The sequence below is a fragment of the Dreissena polymorpha genome, chromosome 6, assembly GCF_020536995.1.
Source record: "Dreissena polymorpha isolate Duluth1 chromosome 6, UMN_Dpol_1.0, whole genome shotgun sequence".
NCBI lineage: Eukaryota > Metazoa > Mollusca > Bivalvia > Myida > Dreissenidae > Dreissena > Dreissena polymorpha.
Window position 1 is genome coordinate 31,374,786 of NC_068360.1, and position 15,849 is coordinate 31,390,634.

Below are 15,849 nucleotides of genomic sequence, written 5' to 3' on the forward strand. Positions count from 1 at the left end.
CCGAAAACATAGAGTAATTACGGTTAAAATCTTCAAATCTAAAAAATTTTAATACAAAAATAATCATGCTTAAGAGAAAAGATAAATTTAAGGCATAAGAATGTTTATGTACTTGAATGATATTTCTGATTTTTTCCTCACAAAATACTTTGCTGCTGTCCATTGGCATGGCGTATTTGTTACTATTCAGTTGGTAGAGAATTGGACTGTTATCTCATTTCTCACAGAGTTTGCTGACTGGATTATGAGCAAGTTTGTTGTACATTGGAACAGCTGTTACAGATCTTTGGCATAGGAGAAAATTAAATGATACTAATTTGTAAGGCTGCATTAATGTGATGTTTTTTTGTGATATTTGCTTTTTGCTTTAATGGGCAGTCTGTTAAATTAGGTAACCCTTTAACACTGTGATTTTTCCCTAGAATGAAATGTTCATCTGTTGTTTTAAAGAGACATCTTTCTGCTTAACTGTCACTGTCTTGAGTGGTCACATTACCAGATGGCAGAATCAACAGGGTTTTCAGGGGTTTAAACATGGGCTGGACAGAATGTAATCACACCATTAACAACTTAATTTTTACAAAAATCGTAGTGCATAAAAGACAGTTAATTTTGTGCAGTTTGTTTCATGGTCTTAAGGTATAAGAATAAATCCTTGATCAAATCTGAAATCTGTGACAAAATTTCACGTTGTGTGAAGCATAATCATGTAGTACAAATCAATTTGAACAAGAACACGGGCTTATTAAATAAAGTTATTCTGATGTATTTTACATCGCCATAAATTAAAGCAGCATACAAATCTGTCTTTTATGCACTGGTTGAAATCTTTAAAAAAATTGTTTTCAAAAGTTATGTAAAACAAGAAATATCTTTAAAAAAGATATACGGCGTTGATTGTGGTCGATGTTTATGAACGATCAAAAGTTATCTCTATGAGATAAAAAGTAGCGGATGCCTTTTTTCTGCGCAGTTCTTAGCTACATCACAAGCAAATCAATTACGGGGTGTTGCGCCAGATTTCATGGCTTATTTTGCTTTATGTGATATTATTACTCAGATATCTATATTTACAGAATAGAAAAACACAAGAAAACTGTTACATGAAAATAAACGAGTGCATATAGGTCAGCCGGCAATACTCGAATCTTATTTAATTGCATAATTATAGTATAGTGAATTATTGTGCTCATGCTTAATAAACTGGTCTAAATGGATAAATATTTCTAATTAATTTTATCAAAATTGGTCCATTTCATGCAAATGTTGAAAACATATTAAAAATCGATGATTGACATACCACAATAATATCGCCGAATATCTTTATTTAGTATCTTTCTGATCAAAACAGACTTCAAGTGCACAAAGTTTACGAGATGGCGTTTATATAAAGATTTCTGCAACTGACCTCAAACTGACCTTGATACCTTGCGGATTGGAATGCAATGCATTAAAGTTAGGTAACAATTCTGCTGCTGAAACGACGGCTTGTTTACGCCAACTGTACACGACCAAGGCAACAGCTGTGCCTAAAATATTGATATATCGACAAAGCGACTAAATGAACTATTTACTCCATCAGACAAAAATAGCATAGATTCCAATTTTTTCCTTCAATGAAAAGATCGCAACCCCTTCTGCGAACTCCGGTGATGAACTGTATATAAACTCTGACTTTCACACACTGGCCGCGAATTGATCGAAACCTCGCGGGTTGAAATGCAATGCAAGTAAGTACTAAATATAAGAATATAGCCTTTAGTATAAACGCTTTTGCGCTGGTAATTCTCTGAAAATAAAAGGTGAACGCACAAACTGTATTTATGCCGAAAATTGATTGTAAAACTGTTCTATCTATTGAGCCTTTTCATTAGAGATAAAATTGTTTCATGCAGTAAAACAGTGTTACAAAGACGCGGATATGTTTCCAATGTTCTGGTGTTATACTCAAATCAGCCAATGGAATAAATGAAGTGTATTCATTCGTACCTAGCCGCGGGAAATTTTATTTGAATATTATTGGACACTTACAAAGGTCAAGTCAGGGTGAAAAGCTGGCTTAATACAGCTTACGCCGAAAAAAAGCACCACTTACAGTTGTGTTTACATCCATAAAGTTAAAAGGGGGAACCCCACATGTGATCCTGCTTACTGTCTCCAGTGTTCACAAACTCAGTCTTCAAAATGCTATAGAAAAAATTAGTTTTTTATGTTGGTTCAATATTATACTTAATGAATGCACCATTTTGTATTATTGGATTTTGTAAGTGCGTTTGTTTAAAAATAGCTTCAGTTTAAGTTTGAAACTTGGTCATGTGACCTCAAAAATTAGGTCACCAGGTCAAATTTAAAAACAGTTAATACTTTAGAAGACATAACTTTTGTCCAATCATCATGAACCTTGGTCAGCGTATTTATTTTAATGATTTGTCAGCCGAGTTTAAAAATAAAAATTTGCCTAGAAATTAAATATCTATGTTTCATTAAGTTCTTTGATTATTCTGAATTCTTCTCAGAATAGTAGTAGTTCCTTTGAGTGCCCTAAGCCCAAGGCATTCACCAGGGCTCCACCTGGGCACCACCGGCGACAACCGGGGTGTTTCCGTAGCTCTGCCAGGGTCTGTATGGGCCCCAGTGGAGCTATGGTGCCCTCCCGGTTGTTTCCGGTGCCGCGCCTGTCATTGCCGGTCCTTTCCGGTGACTCCCGGTTCATCCCGGAGGTATTAAACATTTTAATACTTTCCCGGTGGAGCCCCAGTTGTCCCCAGTTCATCCCGGTCGTCTCCGGTTCATCCCGGTAGATCCCGGATCAAGCACCGGGGCTCCACTGGCATCATAGTGAGACTGGGCCTTTATGGACCATGGCCCTCTTGTTCTAATTTTGATTGATGAATATCAATAAACCAACATATATTTTAGCATTTTGCAGGAGTGTTATATTGCATGTTTAAATATAATGCATACATTATGTTTTTGAATGTATACATTTTTTCTCCCAAAATCTTCATTTTTCCAAACTTGAAACAAATCCCTTTAATGTAATCTTAATGATGAGATGATTCTAAAATCGTTTGCCCTGGCAGCAGGGGTGGGGTGGGGGCTATTACTGGAGTTTTTGCATTTGTTCTGTAGACATTTATTTTTCTCAATTCTTTCAGGGATGTTATATGTAAGGAAAATAAGTGCAATTAAAATGTCTCCTGTTGACATACTTGTGTTGTGGTAATTGGTCTGAACATAACCCACAGTGAATGCCTTAAGATAGATAGGAACCTAGCTTCTTTAGTTATTGAGTTAGCAATTTCCTTTGCCTTTGCATTTTTTAAATGTGTTGTTATTCATTATTCTCGTTGTCTATTCCATGATCATTAACGCCCCCTTGGTTCAAACAGGTACCATGTGTCATCAAAATTAAATGGCACTTGATACCTTTTTGCACCAATGGGGCTATATGATAGTATGAAAAACTTGTACATTCGTTTCACATGTAGTCTGATAGGTTTTTATGTGATGTTAATGTGAATTTACATTTTTTTTCTAAAAATTCAACTACTTCTTCAAGTAGTTTTAATTAAGTACATAGCAGGTGATTGATTGCATAGTCGTCTTGTATTGGATATACTCTTTTTGCATAGGACTTAAGTTTACTCGCATGGAGTGAGTGACTCAGTAGAAATGTATTTTGTGTTTGCATTCTGGGCCATATTTGTACCAGTCTGTGTGTTGTAAGAGTAAAGGCTTTCACAAAGTGAAACCTTTTGTACAAAGATTTTATGTCAAAAGCGGATTGCATTGTTTCTCTACTTTCTTACTTGGAATGTGCACTGCATTGCATGTCAAAAAATATTAAAAAACAAGATGTCATGATTAATTTGTGTGATTTTCAAAGTGATAAGACCATAGGAATAAGTCAGTTTTATGGTTGAACAAGTTTAAATTGATAACAAAAGTGGTAACAAAAATGTAATTATCTTAATAAGCTTAATTGAAGAAGGCTTAATTAGATGTTTGATTTTAATTACATGGTTGTTATGCCATGTTGTTATCAAACCAACTTGTATACAATTTTAACCCTTTCCCACTTAGAGGCAAAGTGAAAATGGCTATATGCAAACAGCATAAAACCATAACAGCCTGTGAGTTACTCGCAGTCTGTTAAGGTTTTATGCTGTTTGCTGGTAAAGGGTTAAATTAAAGTGATGATGATATGGGTTGATAGTGGTCAATGGCCTGTATGCATACCACTTGTAAAGATGGGAATGTATGATATGAAAAACTGCAGCGACAATTAAATGTCATGCTCATTGACATGTCTATGTTTATTAATTGTGCAATGTTTGCCACTGGTTAAGGATAATACCACTACAGAGCTTGTAGGAATTGTGAAACATATTTTACTGGAAATTTTTACAGCTTTTACTAATGTGTGAAAACATTTTGCAGGATTTACATGATATAGTGCACAAATAGTAACATTCAGTTGAGTGGACATAATTGTATTTCTGGATAAATATTGGATTAAGATTGGATTAAAAATAGTATAAACACTTTATGACAAGTTATGGAATGATGTTTGCTTTATTATGCTGCAATAGAAAGAGTGAGTAAAATGGGATTATAAAATATTATGCACCATTTATGACAACAGTGAGGAAATAATATAAGCTTAATTATACTCAAATAGAAAGAGTAAGTTCAACACTGATGAGTTTATTGATTACTCATGGTTTGAATGAGCAATTTAATTGGCTTTTAATTGTTGCATGGTACATATGTGTTGAACAGGTGGGGTGTTTTATTACAAAGGATACACCATAATGGTGTATTGTGGCTTCAAAAGGCACAGTCATCAATAGTGGTCTTGCCAAAATGATCTCATACAAGTGTCACCGTTGTATATATTGTAACGGCATTTTATATATTGGCAAAGAAAGTGTTTTCAATGCATACTGCATTCTTGGCAAGATAAAAGTTCACTGGGCTTGTTTATTTACCTTGATTAATGTTGGGTTAATACAGGATTAGCTATAGGCTGTGAAAAGCGCATTGACAGACAGTGTGAAGTGTACATGTGTACATAAGGAAATCAAGTGCACCATATAAACCACTGAAATATTGATAAATTGTTCTTAATGAAGGGACTTTTAAAAAGTGCAGTGTTGAATAGAAAACATGGTTCTTTATGACTCAATGGATTTTTCTGTTTCTGTGTCTAGAATCATACCAAGGTTTGTGAAATAATACTTTGTTTAATTTTATGCTGTTTAACTATTTAAAAATTCCTCGATACACGACATGTATTGTGTTTGCTAAGGAACTGTGTAGTGGCATTATTTTCAAAAATATAATTTTAGTTTTATTTTCCTTATGGAAAGGGTGTTGATTTTATTTACTGTTTCATTTTTAAATGTTTATATAACTATTACATTGTCAATGTATTTAAAGTGCTTGAAGTTTATAAAAGTTAAAGTTATCGAAAAGATTAAGATTGTTATTTTATGCTTTCTGGTGGTTTATAGAGAAATATCAATGAATTAAAATTGATTATATTTCACTGTTTTAATCAGTGAAAATTATACTTTGAAATGACGTTGTTTTCTTGACGTTACGATGTCATTATTTCAGCAAAAATACAAAAATTGTCATTTTTACGCAAAAAAAAAAAGATTCTTTGGATTTGGAGAAATATCAATTTGAATGCATGAGTGATCATAGAAAATATATTTATGATCAACCAATATCCTTTATAAACACCTAAACAGCTGACAACACAAGTTATATTACACACCATAATTTCCATCAGTACAGGTGTACATGTTATGGAATGCTTCATATATTAACGATTCATAAATGTGGTGGTTTATGGTGAGGCTGTGTCTATTGTTTAATCTATTTCCTATTGAATACTTTCATCATGTTAAATACGATGTAACATGGGTTTCTTTGCCTTTTGCCAAATTAGCCAAAGGCTACCAATTTAGAAAAAAGAAAATGTTATTGGCTATATTGTTCTCTTCATGAAACTTCATAAAACAGCCAGAATAAAAGTAATTTTTTATAAAGTAAATTTGAATGAAGAAAAGTTTTGGCCAGGGTTGGTGGGGTTGCCTGGATTGCATATCATAAACATGTAATGAATTATGAATATCATATCCAACTATAAGCTGAGTTAGCCTATGAAATAATCCTGCTTTGCATGCACTAGCCTGATCACGAGTGGCTTAGTTGAACTTGAATACATTGAAATTTACCTCATTAACATAATTTTATAACAAAATATTTCCTTATTCATGAAGAATTAGAATGGCAGAACATTCACATACAATTATTGAATCACATTCTTGATTTTATCCGTGTATTTGCATAAAGTTTATTTAAGGTTTGTAAAGTAATCGTTATATTTCTACTACAACATTAATGTTTTACTTAGTTTCCTTTTACTGCTGGAATACTGCCAAATCAAATAAAAATACAATAAAAATGGAAAATTTGGTCCCTGATTAGCCAGTGCTGACTTTAACTGGCAATTTTCACTGCTATTTTGAAGAACTTTCAGAATATCCACATGACACTTGGGGCTCATTTTTTTCCTGTTACTTTCAGGGAGCCCCGAAAGGTTGTTCTGAAGAAGGGCTATACGGGCCTGGGCTTCAACATCGTGGGAGGGGAGGATGGAGAGGGCATCTTTGTGTCGTTCATCCTGGCGGGAGGGCCTGCGGACCTTAGTGGCGAGATACGCCGTGGCGACCAGATTCTCTCCGTAAGTACCCTGGGAGATATGCCCTGGGGACCAGATTCTCTCTGTAAGTACCCTGGGAGATACCCCATGGCGACCAGATTCTCTCCGTAAGTACCCCGGGAGATACGCTGTGGCGACCAGATTTCCATTTTTAGCTCCACTGGCCAAAGGCCAGCGGGGCTTATGTCTTGGTCCTGTGTCCGTCGTGCGTGCGTCCGTGCGTTAACTTTTCCTTTAAACATCTTCTTCTCCTAAATACTGGACCAATTCTGATGAAATTTCTCAGGAATGTTCCTTGGGTGAACCTCTTTCAAATTTGTTCAAATTATGCCCCTGGGGTCAAATTTGACCCTGCACCGGGGGTCACAAAATTGACAATTTGCTTATATAAGGCCTATTTTGTGAAAACTTTCAAAATCTTTTCGTCCATAACCATTGGGCCTAGGGCTATCAAATTTGGTGTGTAGAGACATCTAATAGTCCTCTACCAAATTTGTTCAAATAATTCCCTGGGGTCAAATTTGACCCTGCCCCGGGGGTCACAAAATTGAACATATGCTTAAATAGGGTCTATTTTGTGAAAACTTTACAAATCTTATCGTCCATAACCATTGGGCCTAGGGCTACCAAATTTGGTTTGTAGTGGCACCTTATAGTCCTCTACCAAGTTTGTTCAAATTATGCCCCTGGGGTCAAGTTTGACCCTGCCCCGAGGGTCACAAAATTGAACGCTTATATAAGGCCTTTTTTGTGAAAACTTTAAAAATCTCTTGTCCATAACCGTATGGCATAGGGCTTCCAAATTTGGTATGTAGTGACATGTAATAGTTCTCTTCTTATTTTGTTCAAATTATACCCCTGGGGTCAAATTTGAAACTGCCCCGGGGGTCACAAAATTGAATATATGCTTATAAAGGGCTTATTTTGTGAAAACTTTAACAATCTTTTTGTCCATAACCATTGGGCCTAGGGCTACCAAATTTGGTATGTAGTGACATCTTATAGTTGTCTACCAAGTTTTTTCAAATTATGCCCCTGGGGTCAAATTTGACGCTGCCCCGGGGGGTCACAAAATTGTACATATGCTTATATAAGACCTATTTTGTGAAAACTTAAAAATGTTTATGTCCATAACCATCGGGCCTAGGGCTATCAAATTTGGTATGTAGTGACATCTAATAGTCCTCTACCAAATTTGTTAAAATTTTATCCCTGGGGTCAAATTTGACCCTGCCCCGGGGGGTCACAAAATTGAACATATGCTTATATAAGGCCTATTTTGTGAAAACTTCAAAAATCTCTTGTCCATAACCATCGGGCCTAGGGCTATCAAATTTGGTATGTAGTGACATCTAATAGTCCTCTACCAAATTTGTTCAAATTTTATCCCTGGGGTCAAATTTGACCCTGCCCCGGGGGGTCACAAAATTGAACATATGCTTATATAATGCCTATTTTGTGAAAACTTAAAATTCTTGTCCATAACCATTAGGCCTAGGGCTACACAATTTGGTATGTAGTGACATTGTATAGTCCTCTACACTGCAACTCCAATATATCGCGGTTGAAGGGGTCCAAAGATCGCGACCGTGATATATCCGGCGCGCTATATAAATTGTCAGTTTATGTATGCATGTATATGTATACATTAGCATCATTATGCAATCTCAAAACACGCTATTTACCAACCTTATTCAAGTTTGTGTTATATCCATATGTCATTAATTGGTATAACACAAAACATTATTCAATGTGAGTATTTTCAAATGCGTATAATTAAATTTTTAATCCGAAAAACATTGCCGAGTTTTATTGTTCAAGAAAGCATGCACAAATTAGACCCATGTACAAAATGACGTCATTCATTTCTCATGTAAAGCATGCACAGCATGGGGTTTAATAGTAGAGCATTGTGACTAACTGATCTATTCTGTATACTGTATCTAACGCACACAGATTGTTGAGATAGGTCAGTGTTGACTTGTGACATTTACTGTTATAATTGTGTACACCTTCATGTGTGCACTGGTGTGTTTCGGCAGTTCAAAGCAAATTCAATAGAGAATTGTAACACCCGAAATGACCTGTCATGTTTGACAAATGGGTCTTTTGTTTATGGCAGTACACAGGTGTTAATGTGATGTACAATGTAAGCAAACAATCTGGTCAAAACTGGATTATGACTGTTGGATTAAAGTTGGTGAAAAAAAGGGAAAAATACTTGCTTGAAACAGATTTTAATGCATCAAATTCTCAGATAAAAACATTTTATTTAAGGATTATGCTCGTCAGATTTTTGGGAGCCATAGCCGATTCGCGATATATTGGACAACGCGATATAACGGACCGTGATATATTGGAGTTGCAGTGTACTTAGTTTGTTCAAATTATGCCCCAGGGGTCAAATTTGACCCTGCCCTGGGGGCCACAAAATCGATTATATGCTTATATAGTGCCTATTTTGTGAAAACTTTAAAAATCCTACTGTCCTTAACCATAAGGCATAGGGCTACCAAATTTGGTATGTAGTGACATGTAATAGTTCTCTACCAAGTTTGTTCAAATTATGCCCCTTGGGTCAAATTTGACCCTGCCCGGGGGGGTCACAAAACTGAATATACGCTTATATGGGGCCTATTTTGTGAAAACTTATTGTCCATAACCATTGGGCCTAGGGCTACCAAATTTGGTATGTAGTGACATTTTATAAACCTCTACCAAATTTGTTCAAATAATGCCTCTGGGGTCAACTTTGACCCTGCCCCGGGGGGTTGCAAAATTGAATAAACGCTTATAAAGCGCCTATTTTGTGAAATCTTTAAAAATCTTCTTGCCGAAAATCATTCGGACTATGGCTACAAAATTTGGTATGCAGTAACATCTTATAGTCCTCTACCAAGTTTGTTCAAATTATGCGCTTTGGGTCAAATTTGACCCTGACCCGCGGGTCACAAAATTGAACATTATATACGCTTATATCTTGCTTATTTTGTGAAAACTTAAAAAATATTCTTGTCCTTAACTCTAGGACCTAGGTAGGGCTACCACATTTTGTATGTAGTGAGATATAGTAGTCCTCTACAAAGTTTGCTCAAATGATGCCCCTGGGGTTAAATTTGACCCAGCCCAGGGGGTCACAAAAGTGTACATGTGCTTAAATAGGGCCTATATTTAAGTATTTGCACATGCCGAGAATATTTGTTTCAGCCTTTTTTTCAGCAGTGGATCGATACAGGGCCATCATGGCCCTCTTGTTGCTTTGCTTATTAGCAGGAAAGGGTTAAAAACTGCAGATGTGGCTTGTGTTTCCCTTAACTTGGGTGATATTTTTCTTGTTTTGGCTGGAATGCTCTTTCTGAAATGTCATTCTGTGTGATTGATTGAAAGGTACAGGTATTAAAGGGATCTTTTCACGCTTTGGTAAATTGACAAAATTGAAAAAAGTTGTTTCAGATTCGTAAGTTTTCATTTTAGTTATGATATTTGTGAGGAAACAGTAATACTGAACATTAACCATGCTCTAATACAGCCATTATATGCATCTTTTGATGATTTTAAAACCTAAAAATTATAAAGCGTTGCAACGCGAAACGATTGAATAATTTGGAGAGTTCTGTTTTTGTCGTTAAATTTTGTTAAACTACGAAGATTGCTTATATAAGGTATAAAATACGTCACGAATGTGTACTCGGCGGAATAGCTCAGTAGGCTAGAGCGTTTTTACTTCAGGACTCTGGCAGGACTCCAGGGGTCACTGGTTCGAAACCTGCTCCGTGCAATGTTCTTTTCCTTTTTTAAATTTTTTTCTTGATTTTTTACTGGAGCTTTTACGATCCAATGTTTACATTTATCAATATAAAGCATTTAATGAATAAGTTAAAAAAATGCCAAAATCTGTGAAAAGGCCCCTTTAATGTGAGTAAAGTCACTAATAAGGGGGTGATTTTAATTATTGATCAATAATTCACTGGCTGAAGATATTGTCATTTATGATCCCAGCAAAGCAAGTTTATAAATATTGCTAGTCTCCATGTGGGGCAAAAGCGTTCAATTAAAAAAAATTAATACAAAATTTTGTAAAAATATTTTCTCATAAAAAATAATAATGTCCCCATAGTTTTACAGGTAAATGGTACAAAAATATTGTCCAAAATCAAAATTTGACTTATATATATGAACTGTCATCAATGATCTCAGCTAATCAAGGTGGTTCAGATTGTAAGCCTTCATGTGTTGCAAAACTGTTCCATTACAAACATGATTTTTTTCCCCTAAAAATGCTTTCAAAATATCCCCATATTGATACAGGTTAATGGCACAGACTTGAGGAGAGCCACCCACGAGGAGGCTGCAGCCTGCTTGAAGAATGCTGGAGATGTGGTTGAGCTTGTCTGTCAATACAGGCCAGAAGGTGGGTCTTTACATAAGCTTAGATTTGGAGATATTTAACTTTTGGTTATTTTAAGTTTGGGTTACTACAACACTTGGTTGGGTTCCATTTATTAATGATGCAGCCTGCTAGAAGAATGTTGGAGATGTGGTGGAGCTGGTCTGTCAATACAGGCCAGAAGGTGGGTCTTCTCATAAGCTTAGGTTTGGAGTCATTTAACTTTTGGTTCTTCAAAGTTTGGGTTCCTATGACCTTTGGTTGTGTTTTATTTATTGTGCTTCAGCCTGCTAGAAGAATGCTGAAGATGTGGTGGAGTGAGACAGACGAGAAGTTGAGCCTTGTCATTTGCTAAGCATTGGAATCATTTCAGCCACAGAAAATCAGAGAAAATTGGGCTATATGCATGTGTGTAAAAGTTTTGTCCCAGATCAGCCTGTGCTAATCAGGGACAACACTTTACACTTTTATGGAATTTTTCGTTAAAAGGAATACTCTTTTAAATTAAAATTAAGACGAGACAGAAAGTGTCGTCCCTGAGGGCCTGTATGGGCTGTTTTTTCCAGAGCAAGGCTCATCTAACTTTGGTTCTCTAAAGTTTGGGTTATTATGACATATTGTTGGGTTCCAGTTACTTTAGCTTGGAGTCCATTGAATCATAGATTTTGCATTGGTATTTGTTCCATTTGGTTGTAAATTCATTCCAGGTTGGAAGCCTGACTTTTCTTGCAGTCCAGTGGATGATTTTAACTTTTCATGTCCCCCACCACTATAGTGGGGGACATATTGTTTTTGCCCTGTCTGTTGGTTTGTTGCTTTGTTTGTGTGTTTGTTTGTTTGTTTGCGCCAAAATTAACATTTGCAATAACTTTTGCAATATTGAAGATAGCAACTTGATATTTGGCATGCATGTGTATCTCATGGAGCTGCACATTTTGAGTGGTGAAAGGTCAAGGTCATCCTTCAAGGTCAAAGGTCAAATATATATATAGCTTCAAAGCGGTGCAAAAGGGGACATAGTGTTTCTGACAAACACATATCTTGTTTTTTATTACAAAGCCCCATTTAAGAAGTATTTGTATCATTTAGTCATCATTGGGTTTCTTAAAGTCATGACTTGGTTGGATTTAGTTAAGATTTGGTTCCGTAAGTTTTGAATTTACAGAATTTACTTGTCAAGCCTGAAGAAATTGCATTCTCTTGCAGTGCATCAAGATTCGTTTAAAACTTCACTGAGTTCCATTAAATCATGAGTTTGTTTAATTTAATCAACATTTTGTTCCATTTGAGGATAATTGGGGTTCTTTTGAGAATTGTCCACATTTCATTGGATTCCATTTTGATTTTAGTTTGAATTTTATTTTAAAAGAACTTCAGTTCCTTGAAATTATGATAATGGTCAATAACATGATGGATTTGATTTCATTAAACCCTTTCCCACTCAGAAGCAAACTGAAAATGTGCAAACAGCATAAAACCAGAACAGCCTGCGTGTAACTTGCAGTCGGTTCAGGTTTTATGCTGTTCGCTGTTCATCAGTCTTTAAGCAGTGCCCCAGATAATTATTTGGGAAATAGGGTTTTCACCCATTGATTTAGAAAAATAGGTTGATTTCATTCTTGAAATAGGGTGAAATGAGATATAAAAATGCATACGGTAAAATCATTGCCGCTTTACTTCTGTTGAAGCCACACACTTGTATTGCTTAAATAAAACTGTAAACTGTCATCATTAACTTTAATAAACTGATGTTTCATAACATCTTTAATCCTTGAAACTATCCATAATATAAACTTTAAACTTAAAAAAAAATGATAAAACGAATGATTCGGCACTTATTGGCTTTTGCTTTCTTGGTTTGAAAATGTTTGCGATCGACTGAAATTTTGGCGCAACAATCGCGGACGTCTTTCTACCTCTCTTAGACATTTTATTTCGCATCGTAATAGAAGCTGAAAGTACAGACGCTTTACAAAGACATGCACAAAGAACGACGGAATATGTCAGATTTAAAACGCATGTATGACGTCGTAAATAATTTGGTCAGACGTTTTATTTAACAATGAAATCTAGTCCGCAGAGCGTTCGAATAACTTAGACTGTTTTGCTGCTCCGTCATCCAGGCGCTTGCGGAATGAAAGCGTCGCCGCAATACGATAATAATTCAAAAGAGAAAATACCGAAAATGAGCAAAGCATTTTCGATCGAAGCTATTGTATCGTAAGCATCAAATTTGACGAATTTGTGTAAAAGTCAAATCGGTTGCGTTTTCAATACACATGATTTTGTATTTCTTGGCGTTTTTCAACATTTTAAAAGGGTAAAAGACGCAGATACGCAGCTTCTCTGGGGCACTGCATTAAGGGTTGGAAATGAAGCCGTTAAAATTTGAATCTACTAAGAAAGGTTGTTCATTAAATTTAACTTTCTACAAATGCATCAAAATACGTATCTAAGTGGTAAAGGGTTAAGCATGAAGAGTCACATTTCAAATGTCATATATGAGACTTGAATAACAGCCTTAATCTAATTGTTTAAAAGCTCAAAGAAATGTATGTGCTTAACAAGCTTCTCAATTTTCTCCTACAGAATACACACTGGTAGTTTTTTGCAGAGAGGGGCTTGGAAATAATGGATTTCGCTTGTAGAGCCAAAATAATTGCTTCTGACAGAAGTATATGGCTTTTGTAGCCAGCATATTTTCTGATAGAAAATTTAGATTAGTTTGATTTGTGAGGAGGATGTTTTCATTTGGACACGTTTAGGCTCCATATACAACAGCCAAACTATCAGTACCAGGAATGGTCTTTGCCTGTATTCACCAATCAATTCTTAGGATTCTGTAAACAAAATAGGAATATCCTTGAAACTTTAACCCTTTGCATGCTGGGAAATTTGTCGTCTGCTAAAATGTCGTCTGCAGAATTTCTAAAATTAGCATTTTCTTCGATTTTTTTTTCAAAGAATACTATCAGAATAGCAAACAGTTTGGATCCTGATGAGACGCCACGTTCTGTGGCGTCTCATCTGGATCCAAACTGTTTGCAAAGGCCTTTAAAATTCAGCTCCAGCGCTTTAAGGGTTAATGTTCTAATAGCAAAAACAGTTTGATATGAAACAAAATTAAATACCTGTAACTACATAATTCTTCATATAGAACAATTTATTGATGACTTAAGTACAATTTACAATCTGTATATTTTAAACAATAATTATATTTTCAGATTTCCAAGTCTTTTATTTATTCTTATTAGTCTAAGTCTATCAGGGTTGCTGAATAGTTTAGACCTATCAATTTTAGCTTGATTGCATCGAAAGCCTTAGGCTTATTTGAAACTAGAACCAGTACTTGGTGTCTTTGAGTGAGATCTAAAGAACGCTCCCACGGTGGGGACACCATATCCACCGCACCACTGCAACCTTTGAGACCTTTGGTAGATGAATAAGGGCACTGGTTACTGAACAGAACTGTTTTACAAGTGTTAAAGCTTTCTTTTTCATTTATATATTTGTTTATGTGTATGCAATAATATACTTATAAATTTAAGAAAAAAGTGAGTCGATGCCTTGGATTTAAACCTGTTATTGCAACCACTAATAATGACAATGTAGCTAAGATCTTGGCAATTGATGTCCAGTTATGATGTTCAGACCTTCATATAACAATGCACTGTATCATTGTGTGTTTTCAATCAAAACAATTTTGTTTTGTTAGTAGTGTGGGCTCTTCTGGTTGACACAATTTAGGAGTTTAAATAATTAAATAATACATGTATTGAATAGCTTAAGGTGTAGTGCTAAAGTAAAGCCTGTACTATTTATGCTTTAAATGTCTTAAACTTGTGTTCTCAATTGTTGAATCAAAATTGAAGGAATCACGGTTTTTATAAAAGTTTGTAACCATAACATGTAAAGTGTGTCTTTTCTGCGTCAAAAATTGATGGTAAAGAAAGTCAGTAGATCTCTGAAAGGATTTTGCAACTTTGTGAACAAGTCTGGTACCAATAAGATTAGGAATGTTAACATGATCAAAACTTAAAAAAATTGATAATATTTTTCCAGGTATTTAAGTTAGTGATAATATTTACTTAATAATTGCTCTTTAATCTTTTTTTTTTTTTTTGAAAATTTCACCAGGCTTATAATGTAATAACATTATATGCATTGACATCATTTTACAATTTTATGTTACTAATAGTTTCCTGTATATCACTGGAAAGCAAATTAAAAAAAAAACTAGAGAAAGCTTATTTCATTGTCTGCTGAATGTGAGTGAATAACAAACACTATTCCATGTTAAAGTAGTTGATAATTGCTATCTTGTTTAAAATTTGATAAGACATAAAAGGTCATTACATTATAAAATATATTCAACAATTTTCATTGATAGTTTCCTGTATTTCACTGAAAAGCAAAATTGACTAGATTTTTTTTTAATTTCAATATGTGCTGAATGTGAGTGAAACAAATACTATATTCCTTGTTTCAGAATATTACAACTATATTTCATGTATCAGAATACAACAACTTTATTCAACATTTCAGAATACAACAACTATATTCCATGTTTTAGAATACAACAACTATTTTCCAAGTTTCAGAATACAACAACTATATTCCAAGTTTCAGAATACAACAACTATATTCCTTGTTTCAGAATACAACAACAGTTACTATATTCCTTGTTTCAGAATATTACAACTATGTTCCATGTTTCAGAATA

At 35.0% G+C, this 15,849-nt stretch overlaps 1 protein-coding gene across 4 annotated transcripts in view; it reads left to right on the forward strand.

The window, feature by feature from the left end:
* LOC127833318 (disks large homolog 1-like) overlaps positions 1 to 15,849 on the forward strand; it is a 187,099-nt gene that overhangs the window by 145,869 nt on the left and 25,381 nt on the right. For all 4 annotated transcript variants that reach the window (XM_052358495.1, XM_052358497.1, XM_052358496.1 and 1 more), the window contains 2 exons: positions 6,604 to 6,760; positions 11,048 to 11,150. In XM_052358495.1, the coding sequence (XP_052214455.1) occupies positions 6,604 to 6,760; positions 11,048 to 11,150 (260 nt within the window). The remainder of the gene's footprint in view (positions 1 to 6,603; positions 6,761 to 11,047; positions 11,151 to 15,849) is intronic.